The sequence below is a fragment of the Etheostoma spectabile genome, chromosome 8, assembly GCF_008692095.1.
Source record: "Etheostoma spectabile isolate EspeVRDwgs_2016 chromosome 8, UIUC_Espe_1.0, whole genome shotgun sequence".
Classification (NCBI taxonomy): Eukaryota; Metazoa; Chordata; class Actinopteri; order Perciformes; family Percidae; genus Etheostoma; species Etheostoma spectabile.
Genome location: NC_045740.1, coordinates 11,049,734 through 11,072,029, shown reverse-complemented (window position 1 = coordinate 11,072,029; position 22,296 = coordinate 11,049,734). Strand labels below are relative to the sequence as shown.

Here is a 22,296-nt window from a genome sequence, read left to right as displayed (position 1 = left end):
AGATCTGCCTGCCTTAATGGGAATTTAATATAGGGGTGTGTATACTTATGCCCCCTGTATTTTGAGGAAGAACATTTATTTATATACGATACATTATTCATTCTGAAAGAAAATTGGTGTCCTTAAATGTTGGATTTTTCCTAATGTTTTAAGATCAATTTCCAAAAGATGGGTTTTTTTCATTCCACTTTTTAGTCAACGTTAGCATGGGCTCCTAAACTTTCGAGCAGCACTGCATGTATCAATAATAGTGTTCGAGGCAACAGCAGTACATGCACATAGGGCTACTAGGATCCCAGCCTAATATAGACATATGTAGTCAAGAAATATAACTAAACATAGTGCAAATGTATTAATAAATAATTTTTGTGAAGCTAAAAGGGATTTGGAGGGTTTTGAAAAATGTGTTATTGCTCCCAAGGAAATTGCATTAGAGCAGATTTAAACCGGCAGCCAACATTTTCCAAATATTAGTAGCAGCATGTAGTAAATTTTCTGTTGGTGATCTTGTTGTGGTCATTGGCAATCTTGTTTAATAGAAAAGTAAAAAAAATAATCAAAGGAAGCTATAGATTTCCCTAACTGTTATTTGCGTTTTTTGTTCTCTGTTTCTAGCCGAGACGCCCATTGAAGAGTTCACCCCCACCCCAGCGTTCCCTGCCCTTCAGTACCTGGAGTCTGTGGACGTGGAGGGAGTGGCCTGGAGGGCTGGTCTGAGGACAGGAGACTTCCTCATTGAGGTAATTAAGGATAGCCCTTCATTTGCTTCCTCTTCATCTGTATCCATCTTATTACTGAACACACTTGTAATGGCCTTGAACAGAGAAGAAAACAAGTCCTGAAAAGTTCTATGGTGCACTTGTGGATATGATGCATAGTTCTTCCTGTGCTTGCCAATAGGGTTTGTAGAAATGTTATGAATAGTTGCACCTAATATAATAAGATAGTTATTCTTTGTTAAAATGAATTGGACACACCTCAATAAAGAATAAACGTGATTTGCAAAAAGTAATTTGAATGTAAAATTTGAACAGAATGTAGTAACTATGGTGCTTTAATGTCAGCAGAATTATAAAAAAAAAAAAAAAGTTTACACTGCTGTCAACATGTCTCATTCTGCCTTTTGTGTGTTTTGTCTTAGGTAAATGGGGTGAATGTAGTGAAAGTTGGCCATAAGCAGGTAGTGTCCTTGATCCGGCAAGGGGGCAACAGGCTGCTGATGAAGGTGGTGTCTGTCACACGCAAACCTGAGTCTGAGGAAGTTGTTCGCAAGAAAGGTTAATAATCTCCTCTATGTTGAATTCTCATTGACACAGATGAAATATTGCAATTCACATGTAGAAAAGGTAATATATAAATATAAATATAATCATATAAATATGTAATAGAATGTAGAATGAACATTGAATGTCACAAAAAAAAACCTGTATTATTACGGGATAATCACGCGAAATTCTGTTTCACATATGTTCTTACTAAACATATCAATTAGTATGAAAATTATTTAAATAGAACTTGTTCCACTAATTATATAGTCGCGGCTTAGTTAAAGTATATTGTCATGGGATGCCTCATTGTATTGTTATAGGATGTTATTTAATAACGAATTTTATAACTTTAATGGAATGTAGACATGTAAGTTGGTTTCGTGTACAGAGGACTTGGTAAGATATGGGTGTTTTCTGTTGTCAAGGTGATTACTGCCACGTTTCCTTGCTGTATATTCATGTGGTTTCCATGTCAACCACAGCTCGCCATTACTCAGCTCCCACACAGTCCTGGCACTATGACCTAAGAACTATGTACACTGCAAATTGTGTGTGTGTGTGTGTGTGTGTGTGTGCGCGCATGCGTGTGGTAGAGGGGTGTGTGTAACTCTTTTGCAATTATAGAGATGCAGAGACAGTGAAAAATGAGTTTGACCTAGTTTAATTGGGACAGTATTGTACCAACTAAATCAACTACTCAAGGCCTTATGGTCTCTCTTGATCTCTCTCTCACCCCTGTTGTCTTTATATGTAGCTTATAGTGTATATTTCCTTATGCGTGTCTCTTTTAATTACACCCTTCTCTAGACATTTGCCATCGTTCTTCTAGCTATGTTAGGTTTTAACTAATTTCAGAATGTACAATTTAGCATATTTTGAAAAAAAAAGAAAATCTTAAAGGAAGGTCAACCTAGAACTTTTTTTTGGCGCGTTAAACTGCATTTCATGGTCTTCCTCAGCAAATAGAGTTTACTCAGTTCTTGGGATTTATTAAAGCAAAGTTTGACAATTTTGGAAATAAGCTTAGATGAGACAATGAGACAATCCCTCTGCTTCTAGCAAAACGACTAGAAACAGGAAAACTGAGTCTGGGTCTCTCAAGAAAGAACAATATCCGCACACCAGCACCGCTAATGCACACTAAACACGTTATATCTTGTTTGTTTAATCCATACAAAATTAAGGATGTAAGAATTACAATTTGCTCTTTTACTGGAGATTATGTGCAAGACTATGACATGGCTCTGAGAGGTTGTCAGCCAACCAGCAGAGACTCTTAAAAGGGAGATTAGTCATTTTTACACTTTGCTTTTGTATGGATTAAACAAACAAGAATGTGTTCATTAATGAGCTTTCGAAGTGATGGTGGGTAGATTTTGTTACCTTTGGACAGAGCCTGGCTAGCTGTTTCCTCTTGTTTCTAGTCTAAATGAGAGAAGGCTTTACATGTCGCAAAATGGCTTGCATCTTCATGGATGTGTTAGCTGTTAGCTCATCTTAGACTAAACAGCTATCTGTACTGGACTCGAGCATGTGAAGGCATCGCGCAGCAATCTAGCGACGTCATTCAGTTGACGCTGTTCGTTTTTGAAAGGAACTCTGGTAGATAAGGTCCCAGAGGCGTGCCTGCAATTACATCTTACTGCAAAAGCTGCCTCTAGAAAAAACTCAAATCTCACAGACTACAACTTTAAGGCATTTGTGCAATATAGCACCATAATGGTATATGTGTGGTATAACTACATGACCGTTCTGAGACACAGACAGTCCAAACAGCTATAGATAAGATAGTGCGTGTTAAGTAAGCAGGATTCTTTGCTTCTGTTTCAAACTTCTCCAAAATGTCTTATTTTTTTACATCCTAAGCTGTGTTGAACAGCCTCGCCTTCTCTACTACTCATACTGTGCCACACCTTTGCAAAAATGCACAGACGCATGTTCTCACACGCACTCACACACAAAACACACATTCTCTGCACCATGCAGGGCCTCACTACTGCCACCGTTGCCATGGTGACTACACTGCATGTTTGAATTAAGCATTACATTACAGCAAAAAGCGTCTCTCTCTCTCTGACTCTGTTCCTCTCTCGTTCTCCGTCCTCCTCTATCTCCCCTGCTCCCTGCTACTGTATCAGAATGTGCAGACTGGTGAAGAAATGAAGATTTGAAGTTTGATATGGACTGTACCCAGGATGGCACATTTGCACTAGATCTGCAGCTGCTGACAGCAGCAGAAGAGTTAGATTCTAGTAGGGCACAAGGGCATCTCTGGGATTTAGAGATCTATCCCTCTACAGTGGTGCGCTGAATGTTAGACGGCCGTTTTCGGAGAGAGTGAGCTGATCTAGTTGCATTGTGGGGTATTGAAAGGAAACTTGGGTTTGTTAAAGCATGTAGAGACTGCTGCCGTATGCGACTTTAGGATATCTATCTGACTGCATGGCATTACGTCGTTACTGCAGACTTAACATGCTTAAATACATGACCAGCTTATTTTTAATTTGGTTGATTGCAGGGTTTCTTGTAACCTGATTTTAAGCCTTTTATTGAGACCTGTAACTCTGTCATTTGCATTTTGAAGCTTTTATTAGTTCGATCTGTTTTACCGCTTTGAGTGGGACGATATCAGTGCAGTCGCCTTGTGTGTAGTAGGATTGGGAGGCTCCCATGAGCTTTGGGTTATATAGTCTGCAGCGCATCATTTTTCTTAGCTGTTGAATTCACTGTCATTTTTTGTCTATCAGCCCACATGTCATTATGTCCTTCCTCAGGGAGTTTTCTCTGTGTATCTGCATGTGGTCCCGCAAGTGGAAGGATATGTGTGTAAGCCATTGTGTCAGCGCATTTCTGTCTGATACACACCTGCTAAATTTCAGACAGGCAGCATATAAAAAGTAAGATGGACGACTTTCTCCCTCTGCTTGTCACACTTATTTTACTCATTCTGCCTATTGTGGCAGACAAATTGTGTTGTTCTGTGTGTAATTGGAGTATTCTGAAAACAAGGGATGTTACAGACTGGACTGAGCTACTCATTTACTGGCTCTGGGCTCCTCAACAGAGAGACATTCTTGCAGCACAAAGACTAGAACACTGAATGTCTTGGAGACAGATAAACAAGCCATCGGACCAACAAAGAGCAAAACATGAAGAAGTCGGGCTCCAACCGTAGCCTGAACAAGGTTCTGGCTAAGTGGGAGCCATCCAGTTTGTCTTTTGACCAGATCAGAGCAGTAAAGATGGGATGGGCTGGCCGTCTGGGGGATGCGAGGAGGGCACTCAGCCGCAAATCCAAAGGATCTTCATCCCCCTCAACTTCATCCTCAACACCATGCCTTTTCTCCACAGCTCCCCCACCACCCAAGAGAGCTCCCAGCACCACCCTGACACTGCGCTCTAAGTCCATGACCGCTGAGCTGGAGGAACTGGGTGAGTGCCAGATAGCTGGCATGCAAACGCTTGTCTTTCTTTTCTGTCATATTTATGCTTTCCCTTTGTCATTAAAACTCGGTGTGTCTCCTAACTTTTAGAATAGTCACTTCTGTTGGCTTGTTCTTGTCATTTCCCCTCCTCTGCTGACGCTATCTTTTTCCCACCAAGCTTCTGCTCGGAGGAGAAGAGGAGGTGAGTCTGAGGCAAGAAATTGATACCTCTCTGAACGTCATAAAGATGATTTATCACTGCTGTTTCAATTACAGCAGTGTGAAGTTAGAGCTGAAGAGCAGAACACTTGAAAAATGTGGACTCTTTTGTCTTTTTTCTCTCTTTTTCTGTCTCTTTCAATTCTTAGTACTCACTCCCTAGTGGTCATCAAGGAAACACATTGAACGAGTATTGAGATAGTACAGTAATGTTGTACAATACCATAGAGCAGTAGTGTAAAGCTACATTTTGGAAATGCCTATTTAATCACAATTTGTATTGTCGACTTTGTTAGCAATCATCAGAAATGATGACACAGTGTTCCCGTTGTCTCATGTCTCAGTATTTAGTTCTGGCTAATTTACTTCTCAACAGAGAGACTAGATGAGATGTTGGCATCCCAGGAGTCTATCTTACGTTCTCAGCCCCCGGAGGCAGATTACAGAGCAGCTACTGTCAAACAAAGGCCTACCAGCAGGAGAATAACACCAGCAGAGATCAGTGTGAGTGCACCTACACACAGCACACTGGCAGACAGCATATGCCACTATGCTGGAATACATAAAACTATATCTGACAAATAACATACTCAAAAACACCTGGGCTACACAGTACTGGGCTACGCTGCACACATGCACTGCTTTGTGCTACTTTGTTGTTGATATTCTGTATTCAGTTTTTAGGAGTTTTTAATAAATCTGTAAATGCATTATAACTGTGTATCATAACACAGTCAATTATTTGTATGGTTGTGCTACAGTCACTGTTTGAGAGACAAGGGATGACTCTACATGGAGGTCTTCACCCAGGCATTGAGAGAAGTCACATACCACTACCAAAGGGGATGTCCAGGACCAAGTCATTTGGTAAAACAATCACCCATCCTGTACATTTTCAAATAAGGTGAATGATAGTGTATCTTATTTGCAGTATGCTTATAGGTAATATATTGACATGTAGAGAATAGAAGTTAAGGAAGCTTTCTTCGTTTTTGTAAAATTGCATCACTACAACCACAAAGTATTTTGACAGAAGGACAACAAATACTGAAAACTGAAGATGAAGCTGCATCCTCATCAATCAAAGTTGCTGTTGACAAGAAATACAGATGAACAAATGTTAACAAATATGTTACAAATATGTACTAACATGGTTTTACATGTTTAGAATGTGCAAATGTACTTATTGGATATTAACAGAAACAGATCTGCAGAGCAGTTGTTCACATACAGAGCCTATTTCAAAAGTAGATATACACATACATTATTAATACTCTTTATTATTTAAAAAAAGGTTCTGTTCTCAAGTACACTAATTAAACAAATGTTAAATTAATTGTTAAATAAGTCAAAAAATAGTAAGCATTACAAGTTTTATTAAAATATTGTAAGGCTGGCTTTGAGACACCTGATACATTATTAAATGTGTGAGTTAACAGATATAAAGATGGATGCATTGCAGTATATTTTTCAGTAAGCAGCTGTGGAACTGCTAGGCTGGTATAAAATGGTCCTATTTCATGAGTTTACTCCCGGTCACCAGAAGATCTGTGCTCTTCCCTCCCTCATCAGGTGCCACTGAGGAGGATCAGCTGTCAGCCCTTGCAGGGGAGCACAGATTTCCCCGCAGTTCCTCTATGACAGACAGCCTCCGAGACCACTTACAGACCCATCCCATCCCTCCACCTCCACAAACAGCGCCTCCTCCTCCACCCACCTACTACCTAGACACTGGTCCTCCCCCCGCCTTCTGTCCCCCTCCTCCTCCATCTAGGACCCACAGTCAGGGCCATGAGCCTGGCGTACGCTCCAGCTTCAAGCCCTCCTCCTTGGACCTGCCTTACGAGGCTGCTCAGCGGCAGGCCACACATTTAGAGAGACAGAAGAAAGCCCGCTCCATGATCATCCTCCAGGATTCTTCTCATCTACCTGTAGAAGCCACAGATATTCCCCGTCCTTCTGCCGCTACTCCACCTGAGCGAATTAAAAGGAAGGGACGGGTTATTGATAACCCTTATGCTAATGTTGGTCAATTTAGCATTGGACTGTACACACCCACCAAGCCACAGAGGAAGAAAAGTCCCCTGGTGAAACAACTACAGGTAAGTTATATGTTGAGTTTAATGTTGAATTTAGTGTCAAAGACACCCTAACTTTGATATATTTGGCTAATTTTCTTTGTCTTACTGCAGGTTGAAGATGCACAAGAAAAAGCAAGTTTGGCCTTTGCTGCTGCCCATTCCAGAGAGAGCTCACCCTCAGGGCGACACCCTTATACCCATGGACACACACACACCAGCCGTGCAGACTACTACCAGCAGCAGCTGATGGCTGAGCGAGAGCGTTTGCGTTCCCAAGGAGAGATGATGTTTCAGGGTAAGGGACCTTTTGCCGCTGCAATAGCTGGAGCAGTGAAGGATCGTGAGCGTCGCCTAGAAGAACGAAGGAAATCCACTGTCTTCCTTTCTGTTGGAACCATGGAGGGGGCGTCTACCACCAGCTCTGACTCCCCCTCTCTGACTCAGTCTCACTCCATCGATGAACGGATGCTCACCCGAGAGCTGGGACAGCTGCCTCCCCCTGCCTTGGCACTAAGCCCCTCACCTAGTGGGACCACCTTTATTCATCCGCTCACAGGAAAGCCCTTGGACCCAAACTCTCCACTGGCTCTTGCGCTGGCCGCAAGGGAGAGAGCACTGACCTCCCAGAGCCAGTCCCCAACTAGTAGCCCAGAACCTAGGACTAAACAGGAGCGGGCTGGCCAGGGAGTAATATTCATTGACCCTCAGACCAAAGAGTCTCCACATGGGGAATTGACACCCTCAACTCCCCCTTTTTCGCCTAAAAGCGCCAAGGCAGTGGGGTATGGTGTTGGATCCTCGCCAGTATCTATTTTAGTTCCCCAGTCCACCAAACCTCAGTGGGCCACATCCCCGTCCCCTGTCTTATACCGGCAGGAGATGGGGGCCAGAGTAGAGGAAAGGAAGGAGGATAAAAAAAGTATGTTGATCAGTATTATGGATACATCACAGCAGAAAACAGCAGGGCTTATCATGGTCCATGCTACCAGTAACGGCCAGGCTGTCGGGGTGGGTTCAGAACTAGAACAGACACCTCCCCCAATGTCCATAGAACCCAGCAAATCTCCAAGTCCACGGGCTAAATCCCCCAGTCCTACGGTCTCCCAGCCCCAGGCCCAGCTTCAGACCCAGCCTCAAACTCAGCGTCCTGCTAGTCCAGCCCAAGAGAAGAGTCTGGCTCAGGGAAGCTCCGAAGAGGATGTTGATCCTTACACAGTGACCCTGCCCCCTGCAATGTTGTCCTCCAGTGATGAGGAAACTAGAGAGGAGCTACGTAAGATTGGAGTTGTTCCACCACCAGATGAGTTTGCTAATGGGCTGCTGGCACAGGCACAGGGGACTCCAATGTCCCTAACCAAACCTGTCTCCTCTCCCACCACTCCTACAACAACAACACCCCAAACTCCCTCAACCCCAACAACCCCAGTGGTGACCCCCGCTCAGCCTCAGCTTCCCCAGCCGGCACCTCCACCCAGTGCAGCAGCTGCCTCAGGGAAGCCCTCTGACCCTCTGGAGCCCCCACCGGTGGGCGAGTCTGGTTCTGCGGCTGACTCAGGTGTGGAGGAGGCTGACACGCGCAGCTCCAGTGACAGAGAGCGAGACCACCACCTCGAGACCACCAGCACCATCTCCACTGTTTCCAGCATGTCTACATTGTCCTCAGAAAGCGGCGAGCCGGCCGACACACACACCACGCACACCTCCTATGCCGACGGGCAGACTTTTGTGCTCGACAAGCCGCCAGTGCCTCCTAAGCCCCGACTTAAGTCCCAGATAGGAGGCAGTAAAGGCCCCGTCACCTTCAGGGACCCTTTGCTGAAGCAGAGCTCTGACAGCGAGCTGCTATCACAACAACAAGCTGCTGCCCTGGCTGCAGCTGCAGCTGGAGGAGTTGGGCTGCCCTCTGGTGGTTCAGCATCAGTGACTGGACTAGCCCCCACCAAGCCGCGCTACCTCTTCCAGCGGAGGTCCAAGCTATGGGGGGACCCAGTGGAGCCTCGTGGGCAAGGCGTGGGGCTAGGTATTGGGAGTTTGGGCAATCTTGGTGGGCTGGGACTAGGGCTGGGTGTAGATGAGGGAGCAAAACCATCTGTTATGGGTGAGCTGAGTTCAAGACTACAGCAACTAAATAAAGATACTAGGTCACTGGGAGAGGAACCATTGGGAGCATCACTTGACCCGGGGAGAAAGTCACCTGTGGCAGGTGCCAGGTAAGAGGAAAGCTAGTGAACTGTACTGCCTTACTGTATTTAACACTGAATGCCAAAACAATAGTTAAATTTAAAATAAGGATTTTAAGTGTTATTTACATATTTTACTCAGATCAATCAATCAACCAATTTTATTTGTCACATTAAATCGTACGGGGTACAAGTCCAGTAAAATGTAACTGCATAAACTAAACTTAAACTTCTTAAAACAGAATGTGGTGGGTGGGGGGCAGTCTTAGTCAGTGTCCTTATTTAGTACCCTAGTGGCCTGAGGGTAGAAGCTCCTCCTGAGCCTCTAATTGCTGGCCTGGTGTATCAGGTACCTTCTGCCCAACCTCAAAGGAAAGAAAAGGATTTCTCTGTGATATGGACACTCCGTAATGTGGACACCAAGGTACTTGAAGATTTCCGTGTTTTCTCTGAGGACCTGTTGATATTAAGGGGGCATAGTTCCTTCCCTGCTTCTTCCCAAAGTCCACTATTTTATCTTTATGTATGAGTAGGTTGTTGTATTCTACTTCTTTTAGGTAGACCTTTTCATTGTTGTTTGTGATCAGGCCCACCACAGCTGTGTCAACAACAAAGTAGATATTGTTTTTGGAGTTGGGGTCCGCCTGTCAGGAAGTCAAGGATCTACATGCACAGTGAGACGATTAATTATAGAGGCTTGAGCTTTGTGACAATCCTGGAGGGACCTATGGTGTTTAATGCTGAACTGCGGTCAATAAACAGCAATATCATAAGGCTTCCTTTCTTTTCCAGGCGAGATAGGGTGCTGTGGAGGATGTGTGCTTTGGCATCTTGTGCTGATTGGTCGGGACAGTAAGCAAACTATAAAAAGTCCACTGTGCTGGGTAGTATAGGAGCAGATGTAATCCTTGACCAGTTCTTAGCATTTCATCACTACAGAGCGATAGTCATTCAGGCAGGCTGGTCTTGTTTTCTTGGGCACAGGAATGATGGTGGACTTCTTGAAGCACATGTGTATGACAGAATTAGCAAGTGACAGGTTGTATATCATGATAGAGAAAGTTAGCAATCTAAAGCAATTCCAGTGCCCAGCATCAGAAAGAAGGGTCTTAAATGAATTAAAATTGCATACACTGGGTTTAATTCTTTTCTGATGAAGTAGAGGTTTAGCATGCTTTAGCCTCCTCACAAGGAATTGCAAGCCTTCTTTTCTCCTGGTTACCCACATTTTACATTACTCTTTAGTTAGATCAATTTTTATGTTTACTGTCGGTAATCTGTTAATCTTGTTTTTGCAAAAAAAAAGAAGAGATTAACAGATTATTGCCAGTAAACACATTCTGTCCACTGGAAGAGCAATTGAAAACATAATGGTTTTCATTTATTATTCAAAAGCCAACATAATTTATAGACAATCATTTTGAGTCTATTTTAGTCTGACATCTGATAGCATTTCTCTGGAAGAAGGGAAACCTGGAGGCTGAGTCAAAGATGTCGACATGATTTGGTTTTACTCACATTTATAAACATACATAAACATGCAATTGAATCCAAATTTAGGCCAGACCACTATGATGGCAAGCAGTAATGAGATCAGAGGTCACCAGCATTGTTGGCATTAGCTGAGATGTTAATGTAACAACATTGTTAATATGTGCTAAACCTTTCTATTGGTACTCTATACTTCAGTAAATAAAAAGACAATATGAAGCATAGAAAAGAGTCAAAGACAAACTTGCTTCTCATACAGTAACTCTGGGATTATCTAAAGTATCTGAAGCACAGTGCTGTTTTGTCTGTTATCTGTGGGTTTCTTATTTATTCTTAATATTTAAATATAAATAATTCTTCTTATTCACCATAACTGAAAGTACAATGAAGTCCTTTATATTTCTGCAGATGTGAGGACACCGAAGAGAGTAAACCACAAGTTTATAGCCCCTAGGGTAATCTTAAGCTGTTTTATGTGTTCTGTTCTAACTACTGTATCACATGTTACCTTGTTTGCATCACCTGATTTATTCACAATATATAGGAATCCAATTTATTTAAAAAAAGAATATACATTTTTTTGGCCATACTACTGTGTTTTTAAGACAAATCTTTGGTTTTAGAAATATATAGTAGTACTAAAATTGATGGTCTTTGAAGTGATTTGGCTTGTTAAGCAATACAGTATTATTATGTGTGTGTGTGTGTGTGTGTGTGTGTGTGTGTGTGTGTGTGGTGTGTGTGTGTGTGTGTGTGTGTGTGTGTCTGTGTGTCTGTGCGTGTGTGTGTGTGGTACAGTAGTAGATTATCTGTTGGTGCAAACAAGGTAACAGGGTTTGGAGGCACACACTTTCTGAAAGGCTCTCCTCATCTCACACACACCCTGTTGGGTTCTAACCTTTGACCCTGCTTGTGGCTACCCTTCCAGCTTTTCCTTGAGCTTTTCCGGCTTTTTCCAGAGTCCTTGTTCAAATAATGCACAATACATCTTTATATCCACATTTCTTTGCAGCCATCACTGATATAAATTTAATAAGACCAGAAACTGTAGTTTCCTTCTTATCATCTCCCATATTATCTTATCATCTAACCATCCTACAGTAATATCAGTGATAACGTCAAAGATTTAAGGATGTATTTTCAGAAGTATTTGAAGCATGACTGAACTATAATGGTGTGTCACATTAAAATCATCCCCTCACAATCCTGGCATTAACAACCATTTTAATGACGCAACCAGTACCAGACAAAGACCTGACCATATCAAATATCTTCTCTTTTTCTTTTAACACATTGTTTTTTATTGAGCCAAAAACTATTGTACAGACGTAAAATAGTCAAAACAGTGCTCATTTTTGCAAAGAGTGAAAATAAGATTACAATCGTTAATCTGTAGAACATTGGTACAAAATTAAAGAATTAGGACAAATAAAAGGCTTCTCTTTTGATCTACTCAGGATTTGGCCAATGTTGTCTTTTTATGGTTTGGCAGGTTGTAAGAACACATGCTTGTCCATTGTGGTTTTACGCTGCCATGGAATTGACACTAATTGATGATTTTAGGGGATCTTCAGTAAAGTCCTTCATTCACAGTTATTTATGAATTAGAATGTAGCTTTCAAAGAGCCCAGGAGTTCGTAGGCACAGCAGATTTCTATAGGCTTGCTCCTCTTCTTTCTTCTACCTGTCCTCATTTCTGTTCAAATAAATAAGGTGGGTGGACAATTTTACTTTCATGTTCCCTATACTTCACTGATTATTAAGAGGTGCTAAAAGATGTGAATAGCATATCTAAGATTTAAAAGATGTTAGAATTTTATACTCCTCTCTTTGTATTTACATTGGTAGAAGGTGCTGACCAACTCTCCACAAGTTTTTCAACAATTGATCAGTATGGCTAGCTATTGGCTGTTTTATGCTGACTAGTGTAGTTTGGTGTCAACAGACATCTGCTGCTGCTACACCTTGTTGTTGCTTCTAGAAATCTCCGATGCAGAAATGACCTCCAGCAACTTCATAAATGTAGCAATGTCATGTATTTAGACCAGGGGTGGGAAATTAATTTTCCCAAGTGGCCACATGAGAAACAGGCCCTATTACCTTTATAACGTGCTAAACTACGTCATTTGTAGTCTAACCACAGTTACAGTTACCAGTCCCTCCAGGATTTTGCAGACTTTTTTTTAGATTGTTGCGGCCCAAAATGCCTCATGTTGTGGGAGTATTTGTAAAAACAATTCACTAAAAGTTGTAATGTTTTTGTATGTTTTCTGCCGCAACATTCCTCGCAAAAAAAAAAAAAATATATATATAAAAAAATTATTTGCTTAAAAATGTGCCCAGTTTTCCGCATTCTTTTGCATGCATGTGATGGTGCCTAACGCTTCCAAGGCTTTGTAGACTGCGTTTTAGTGACCTCCGATGGTAACACAAAATATGTCACATGGATAGTACTCTGCAGAGCGTACAGCCTGCATCCAGAACACCTTAACCCTTCTGTGGTGTTAACAGTTTTGTTACACAGTTGTGTAATGTTCCCTGCGGGTCTGGTGGACCCTCCCCCCCCCCCCCCATTATTAGGCTTTTAAATCAATACAGTCATAACAATTTATGTAAAAATACTTATATTTTTACATAACTATATAATAGATGTTTACTTTAGCTCAATTACCAATGATATCATTTATGGTTCATATTTGCCATTTACCCCTGATAGATCACATTTATGATCAGATGATCATTTTCATTTTTTGTGAGAAAACAAAGAAATTCAATTATAAAAAAAGTTTAAAAAAATAGAAACAAGATTTTTGATCAGTATTGGTGCTTATTTCTTAGAACTTAATCTGAACAGGTGAAGGTGCTTGAAATGTAAAAATATTTTAACTTTGTGTCGGAATAATAGCATAATAGCCGGTGCAGAAAGACAACATAATTCTTTTTTAGCAAACATTGAAAACAAGTCCCAAAGACCAGACTACCACACAAGGGTTAATTAATTACCCTGATGAAGCCACTATGACTCCAATCCGCTACCGGTTTATTGGACTTACTTATCGGGACAGTAAAAAAATAGCCCTACAGTTTCCAAAGGCCTGTGTATTGCAACCAATCAACAGCATGGCAGAGTTGGCATGGCTCGAAGATTTAGCAAGAGCACCTCGATCTCACAATCACTGAATTGTGTTTTTTTCCCCCATCCTTTACAAGGCTGGAATATTCATTGCTTGATTGATATGGACCTTATTAGGACAAATAAGGGACGGCCTTGGGAGGAGTGTTTAGCTCGTGCACGACCACATAAGGTAGCGCATGTCCGTATTTATAACAAGAAGATTCTGTACAGGTGTGCGCCACATGGTGTTCAGAATGTTGTTTTTGCGTACGAAAATTCAGACTTTTTGGCGCGCAAAATCTTTCAGAATAGAATCTACGCAGAATTTTATAAATAAGGCCCCAGGACTGATTTAGACCATCAGTTTAAAAAAAGAAAAATGAAAACAATTGTGTAAGCATAAACTATTCTGCATTGCAAATGCATCATAAGCATATTTTGCAGTCCCATTCCTTTACTAGTAGTATAGTCTTTTACCAAGATAGTTTGGTTGAAAAGCTCATTCATTCCTATTGCTTAAGACAATGCATTGCCTGGGTGACCACAAATGGAATATGAAGTCACCATGCGATATTGAGCCAAATTCAGCCATCAATCATAAGTCCGTACCTAAACAACATCATGATCCCTGGATGGAACAGGTGGCCATGATATCAAATACAACATATCATATAACACTCACTCCTGATTGGGCTCATCCTCTCCTGAGATTATGCAATCAAATTCATCCTCACTATTCCCATCCGTTTCCTACAGTTGATTGCCCTCGGCTGTGACAAAGATGATCAAGATCATGCACACCATTATTTTCTCTCTCTCTCTCTCTCTCTCTGCCTCTGAAATTGTTTCTCCTCACCTACTGGAGCATTCCATGTGTAGCATAGGCCCCCCTGACTCCAGTGTTACTCCATCACTTATCCCATCCACTGTGTGCCCCATTTGAACCACTTCAAAAACCACACATGCTGCTGTATTTGTCTCTCTTGTATCCACCTCGTTCACATGCTGTGTATCATAGCTTTGGGTGGTTTAGAAACATGTGGTTTTCATTTGATTTCATTTGTGCTCTTTGGTTTTCTGTTCTTCACTGTTCATGTAATTTGCATAACTTTGTTTTGTTTTTCAGTGAATGTGTTGAGGATGGCTATGGTCCCTGACTGTCTTGCTTATTGGACACTGTAGGTTTCTTAAACCACGCTAAAACAGTACAAAATATGTTTATACAATTTATATTTGCGATTTGTATCTCTTGATTAGAAAACCCTTAAACACAACCCTTATATACAGCACATTCAAATGTAAATGACTACTTAAACTAAAACATTTGTGTGTTTGCCAACAAGAACAGTAGTTGTTTTAATACATAATTTCAGAATACATAAAAAAGCAATCACAAAAGTCAAGGGACATGTGCCCGCCTTTTATTTATTTGTTTGTTTTTCTTTTGTTTGTGCAGTGTTTGATATGTGACTAGTGTGCTCATTTCTCTCTCATGTAGCCCACTGGTCAGACCTTCCAGGGCTGAAGCCACCTCTGCTGTCTTTGTCATGCTTATGCATCAATAACACACACACACACATAAATACATGTTCTCACAGCAACACATACAGCCACTTGCACACACCTGTACACAGAAAGGTGTGTCAAAGACAGCAGAGGTGGCTGAAGCAGATTACGAGTCTGGTTGGCAGGCTGCGTATCATGGAGTGATGCTAACATTCTCTCCCATTGCTCTCTCTCTGCTCACCTTGCATGCTCCGCCCTGCTGCTCTGATCTGATTGGTCTAGAACTGACTGTGCGCCCAGGAGGGCAGGACGACTGTGTAAGTGCGCATGGAGCTCATCTCATATCCGTCGGCTCCCTGTAGTCTGATCAGTTTTGATTCTGATTTTTCCAGCTTGGTGCTGCCTTGTTCCATTACACTCTTTAGTCCACATCAAAGTTTGTAAGACATGCAGTAGAGGAGAAACATGTGCCACACTGTACATTAGACACTCACTTGAATGCATGAATAACACAGACACCATTGCACCAACTCTTACCACATTTAGGCCTCCTCTTTTTTGCTTCTCCCTGCTTGTACCAAGCTAGACAAAACTTTCATGTTAGACTTAATCCAATCCATCCCTCTTCTCTTTTCTTACCATCTGTTCCTCCATTAGATCAGTAGTGTACTAATCAGCCACCTTCAGACTTATTGTCACAAAAGGATGCTATTATTTTAGAAAGAGGGTCAGGTGTAAAAAGGTAGATAAACCAGCATGTATTGTTCTTTTGGAATATACTGAGGTGCCTGTTGTTGCAGTGTCAGATTCTTACTGCTGAGGAATTATTGCCAGATTGTGTTAGTACAATTCTTCTACTTCATGCTGCAGATGGTAAGATTGGGTTGGTTGGTCGCTGAGATTTCTGAAATGAGTAAATAAGTATTAGTTTGATGAAAAGAAGCTAAGCTTTGGAAAAAGATGTGGCTTTGTGTACCTTCATTTGGCCTTTAACAGACAATATAAATGTTTTTAGTGTGTGTGTGTGTGTGTGTGTGTGTGCGCGTGTGTGTGTGTGTGCGCGCCTGCGTGCGTGCATATGCGTGTTTGTACTGTAAAATATGAACTCAGTACTTTCAGGTTATGCAATCTGTAGTTGTTGTAAAACACCAAATCTGTTTGATACTGTAATCTAATTGTAAGCCTTTTGCTGTTTGTGGGTCACAGTAATCACTATAGGGAAGAATATCATATCCCTTAACAGGAAGTGACTTTTAATTAAAGTCATGAGAGGAAAAAGACTTTCAGCGGTAGTCAGAGGAACTGAGTGTAGGATGGGTGTCTTATCTTGAATAGCTAATGTATTACCTAAATAAGGATGCAAGTCTTATGTGACATATTTACGATTGAGTAGTAAAAAGAGTTTCATCCAAAGCTGTGAATAATCTCTGAAACTCATAACCAATGAGTGCAGTTTGCTGCTTTATTATTGATGTGATGTGAGACTAGCTTTGTCTGTTATTAACCTCAAGCCTACACTAACTTAAATTTAGAAGAACATATAGTGGTTAACAATATAACCCAAAGCTTGGTCTCCTTTTCTTCGTCTTTATTTTCACTTTGTTTACCTTCACCTCCTCTGTTAATAGTCCTGAAACCCTCTCTGTGTCTGTCTCCACCAGACTTTTCAGCAGCCTAGGGGAGCTCCACACCATTTCTCAGAGGAGTTATGGCACCACATACACCATTCGCCCTGGCAGCCGTTACCCCGTCACCCGACGCACCCTAAGCCCAGGTTCAGGCTCACCTGATCGGGGCGACCCTCTCGGAAGATTTTCAAGCTTTGGCCTACCGACTTCACCGACTACACCGCCACAAACCATCCTCAAATCCTCAAGCCTCAGCCTACCCCAGGAGCCTAAAGAGGTCCGCTTTGTAATGAGGAGCTCCAGCGCCCGTTCCCGCTCTCGCTCCCCATCCCCATCCCCTTCCCATTCCCCTGGACTGGGGTCACCACTTTTAGCCCTCCGACCCTTCCACCAGAAACCCCTCCACCTGTGGAATAAGTACGACGTTGGCGACTGGCTGGAGAGCATCAATCTGGGGGAGCACAGAGCAGGGTTTCAGGAGCACGAGATCGAAGGCTCTCACCTCCCAGCTCTAACCAAGGAGGACTTTGCAGAGCTAGGAGTGACACGAGTCGGACACCGCATGAACATTGAACGAGCACTAAAAATGCTGCTAGAGAGCTGACCCCTGCCCTAAAACACAGCAACAGAAGGAGAGAAAGACAAAGATAGAGCGGGCAATATATAAAGTTGATAAAATAGAAAACATAGGGGCCACTCCTCTTTTACTCTGGCTGCTTTTATGTTCTGCATCACAAATGTTTTGTGTACTTTGGCAACACTTAATGTTCCCATTCTGCATTAATACCCTGCACTGCACTGAAGAGGTGGAGTCAATTCATTTGCCCCTTGTCCTCGGCCCTTAATGTCTGCCCCCCTCCTTGCCTGCAGCCAATTAGATCAGACCTCAAAATGGGCTCTGGTCTTTCTTTGCCGAGGAGAATAGCATGAGCTCCAATTAAAACATTTGATTTGTGAAAAGCTTCAGTTGTTCCCTTACTAACACCCACACTTTCTCTCTCACTATTCCCTCCTCTCCTCTCTACCTCTATCCCTCCATCTTTTAGGCCTCTGAAAGCCTTTTGCAGTTTGAGTAAAGGAGGAGGAGGAAGAAAGCTCAGTTGCCTTTCAAAATATTTATACAGAGATCAACAATGATGAACACAGGACTATGGACAAATGTGTGTCCCCTCTATACCTGCTGTTGTTTTTAAACCGAAGACTTTCGAGCCCAGAGGTGGCGCTCCACCAAGTAAACCACGGGAGAAAACCAATACGCCTTGGTACCCAGACTGTGCTATCTATTATATTTGGAGAATGTTTAACCAACACTCGTGGCTTTTTTCATAATCAATTTTTTTTGGTTTTCCAAAGGGAATATTATATATAGGTATTATAAAATATGATATATATGTATCAAAATATAGCTTTCAAAAGAAAAGACAATATTGCAAAGAGGAAATGTAATAAATTAATCTGCGCCTGTTTTTGGTTTTTAGTATAGAAGGCAGAGAAAAATCTTTAAATTTATTTCACCAATAGTCTACTCATTTCTACCAATTATATACATATATATAAATATATATTTGAAATAAAAATCAAAAAGTACATAGATATGGAAATGAACTTTTTGTCATAGATATACAACTTTCCTTATGGTCACCCTTTCTTGAACCGTAGCATGACGAGTTGCATCATGTCTTAGACAGAGAGTTTGATGTTTGTTTTTATTTTCTTACGGTCTTCCTTCATACTAAAGGGCATCCCGTAATGTGAGGCTGAGACCCCAGCTGACACCCATCCCTACTGCCTCAGCTACAGATCCGACTGACGTGGTTCTGACTCTATTTTATCCACAACAACATACAGTTACAGTAGGACCACCTGATGAGACAGCTAATTGGTAAAAGGGGCTCTTCATCTTTTGCCTATTTATCACTCAGGGATGGAAGTTTGGGGCACTATCATGGAGAGGTTGTTAGCTGTTGTTTTATGACTATTTAAATTCTTATGTGTGATGACATTTTAACACCACCACAGTCTGAAAAAAACGTTTATGCTAGTAAAATCTCCATCCCTGTGACCCCTGATGAAGCTTGTCAGCCCAGCACAAGGTCTGGTATAGTGGAAGAAGGAAACACAGGGATGTTTCTCATCACCAGTAGAGAGGAAAGGATCATGAAAGATAGCAGCAATGTCTTTCAGATTTGACTTTCACTGCAGAAGGAAATAAAGTGAGCGAACCTGGCCAAATCAAGCTTAACTTTTGAAATAAAGCAAATGTTTGTTTTTCTTACGTTTTCCTGGAGTAAAGCCAACAAAAACATGTCATACATGGTTTTAAATTAGCAAGACAAACAGTCTGTGCCCTTCTGAAATGCCACTGTGTCTGTGATCTATCAGGCTGTGGGGATGGGAACGCCTGTAAGGTCTTAAAGAAAATTCAGTTTTTTACAACCTGGCAGTGTCTTGCATCTTCGCTGCTTCCCTCTATCTCTACGACTTACTTAGTGAGTAAAATATTATCATAAAGGGTGGCAGTCGGAACTCTACAAATAAGACCCAGGTTGTGAAAAACAACAAATGACTTTTCTTTTAACAATGCAAAATCTGCAATTGTACTCATGAGTAGCTTCTGCTGGCAGTGAGAAACAGTGAGTTTTATTTACGCAACAAAAAGCATTTTATCCATAGCTTTTCTCTAACAGACGGCCAGGTAATCTTTATTACTGCTAAAAACCGCCGTACATCAGCAGCATCCAGTGAGTTCGCCACGGCAGTTTCACTTAGCGAGAAGATGTGTGCATCCTTCTTCTTTTCTGTCTTTTTTATTATATGCTAGCAGTTTGTAAAACCGAGTGGTGAATATAACGTTGTATCTGGGTTGTAGGACTAGCACTCACTGCCTCACTGTGACCTCACTGATTATTTTCCTTCTGACTCCAGTGTTACAGTACGTCCTCCGACTTATATGGACTTGTTGTGTTAATTGTTATTTTGTCTTTTTTTCTTCTTCTTCTTTTCTTTGTTGATTTGTTACCCTTGGAAACTGTGGGGTAGATTTTGTAGCGTGTGGAACATGAAACTTAAATCTTTCACTCATTAGAATTTTAGAGTGACAGAAAAAAGACAGAGAAAAAAAGCATAATATCCTGTCCATTCTAAACGTACTTAGACTTGTAAAAATGATCAAACTACAAAAAAGTTCCTTTTCTTTTTTAAATCACAAGCAATGTATATATGATAGATTTCATATAATTTTTTGAAAAACAAAAAGTATATAGATCTATATATGAATGTTTGGCATATATGCATAGTTAACCACCTGTGGAAAAGGTGAGCAGATTTTATTCTTTCTATGTGCTCTTGAACTTTTGAACTCTGAACTATGAACTAGGATTTGCACAAAACAAGGTGACAAGGTGCTAATATAAAAGCCACCCATCGTCCAAGCGCATGTGTGCATCTGGATTCCCCGATTCCCTCTGTGTGGTCGTTCCTCGTTACCGTGTGTGTGTGTGTGTGTGTGTGTGTGTGTGTGCGTGCGCGCAAATGCTTGTTTGTTTCCATTTTTTGTGTGTGTTTGTTTGAGAGACAAAACAAGACATTTGACAGTGAGGGAGTGTATGGTTGTTGTTAGGGTTAACATCTTTGTAGTAGTCCACTATAGCCTTACTGTATTACTATCAGAGATTCTCGGCAGTGGCTGTGTAACACACACACACATACACACACACACACACACACACACACACACACACACACACACACACACACACACACACACACACACACACAATGTATACACAGACAAACAGAAAAATGCACACATACATTCATCTTCAATAGATTTAACATCATTGTTCTGCATTCTTGTTTTGTACTGAGTGACATCTTCAAAAAGTAGACTGCTCTGCTCCAAGGGAGAAACAGATAGACAGATCACCACAGGGTATTAAACGAAACCCTTGACACATTTTATATTGCAAGACAACTATAACTCACCTTGTAACTGTGGAGGTACGGTTTATGCACTGTCACTGTTTTGTAAACCTATTCCCAGATGGCATTTGCGCTCCTTACCCTCCACTCTGTCTGGCAGCACTCCTTTTTCCTTTTTCAGATCTTCAGTTTCTGAGTTTTGGATATGCTATATGAGGTGATCCAGTGAGGAACAAACAACACAAAGGAAAAATGTGCCAAAAAATAACTTAACTTTCAACTGTATATTTGTCTTTGCTTTAGGACTATCTTAGTTACAGCATTCTTGAGCTGTTAGACTCAATAATATGGTGCCATCTCCTGGAAATCTTGAGAACTACAGACATTTGTTAGATCCGTCTGTATTTCCTACAGGTGGAAATACAGTCACTGTTATTATTTTGTAAAGAAGCAGGCTATTGTTTATATTAATACACACACACACACACACACACATATATATCTATATATATCTATATATATATCTATATATATAGATATATATACATAATAGCCTGTGTATATCTACCTGTGAGCTTTGCATTAACATTTCTCTTTCAATTTTGAGACAAAGTATCACAACTGCTTGATTTTACTGGGATGGTTATTAACCAGATGGCTTGCTGTTCCCGTATAAACACAAACACTTGAGAGGTGAATGTGAACAGTCTGGACTCACACAGCCTGGCCTGGTTAGAAGAAACAATGCTGTAGTGAATACCTGGTCTGATGGTTGTGTAAGTTTTCAACAAATACAGATGCAAAATGCAACGTGTAACAAACTTTCACATCATTAGGTCAAAAAAGTTCCATGAAGGGATATCTTTGTCTTATTTTCTAATCAACAAAGCACAATCTAAATATTGTGGGGGGAGCAGTGTAACCTTTTTAAAAACCCACTGAGGTCCGGCCATCCACTGGAACCAGTGATCTTATCATCAAAGGGGTTTTTTTCTTTCATTGTTGGTTTTCTCCTTGTTTGCACTGTGAAGTTTAGAATGGTGGATGTATCACTGCAACACCTCAGCCTTGTCTCACAGGTGAACTTCCCCTTCTCAGCATCCGATGACCAGGCAAATCATCTACAGACTTTACCCTTATAGCATTAGAAATCCCCCTCCCTTTTAATACATGAAGCCTGAGTCAAAATAAAAAGTTAACCAGAAGCTACCTAGTATTCCTCATGCAAACAGAGTAAGGGGAGATAGTGAAGGTTGAGGCAAGATCTGAGATGTTGCCCAGGATATCTCCACCACAGAGATATATGTTTGTTATATTATGTAATAAATTTATAATTAAAACATGAACTGCATCAGTCTTGTTCCTGCTAATTAAGTGTCTCACTAGTAAAATTATATTCCAGTGTGTTTTATTTTTGAGGAAATGCCACACAAAACAGTCAAATATAAATACATTATATATA

The 22,296-nt window shown here is 41.2% G+C and overlaps 1 protein-coding gene across 2 annotated transcripts in view; it reads left to right on the top strand.

Annotated features, from left to right (window-relative positions):
- Positions 1-22,188, top strand: part of shank3a (SH3 and multiple ankyrin repeat domains 3a) — a 194,746-nt gene extending 172,558 nt beyond the window's left edge. Inside the window, exons 23-32 of one of the 2 annotated variants that reach the window (XM_032524481.1) lie at positions 616-740; positions 1,142-1,277; positions 4,620-4,700; positions 4,872-4,895; positions 5,289-5,416; positions 5,674-5,779; positions 6,485-7,014; positions 7,105-8,016; positions 8,092-9,203; positions 16,947-22,188. In XM_032524481.1, coding sequence (XP_032380372.1) covers positions 616-740; positions 1,142-1,277; positions 4,620-4,700; positions 4,872-4,895; positions 5,289-5,416; positions 5,674-5,779; positions 6,485-7,014; positions 7,105-8,016; positions 8,092-9,203; positions 16,947-17,517 — 3,725 coding nt within the window. In that variant the 3' untranslated portion in view covers positions 17,518-22,188. Of the gene's footprint in view, positions 1-615; positions 741-1,141; positions 1,278-4,619; positions 4,701-4,871; positions 4,896-5,288; positions 5,417-5,673; positions 5,780-6,484; positions 7,015-7,104; positions 9,204-16,946 lie in introns of both variants that reach the window. The other variant, XM_032524483.1, reaches the window with a different exon arrangement.
- The last annotated feature ends 108 nt before the right edge of the window (positions 22,189-22,296 follow it).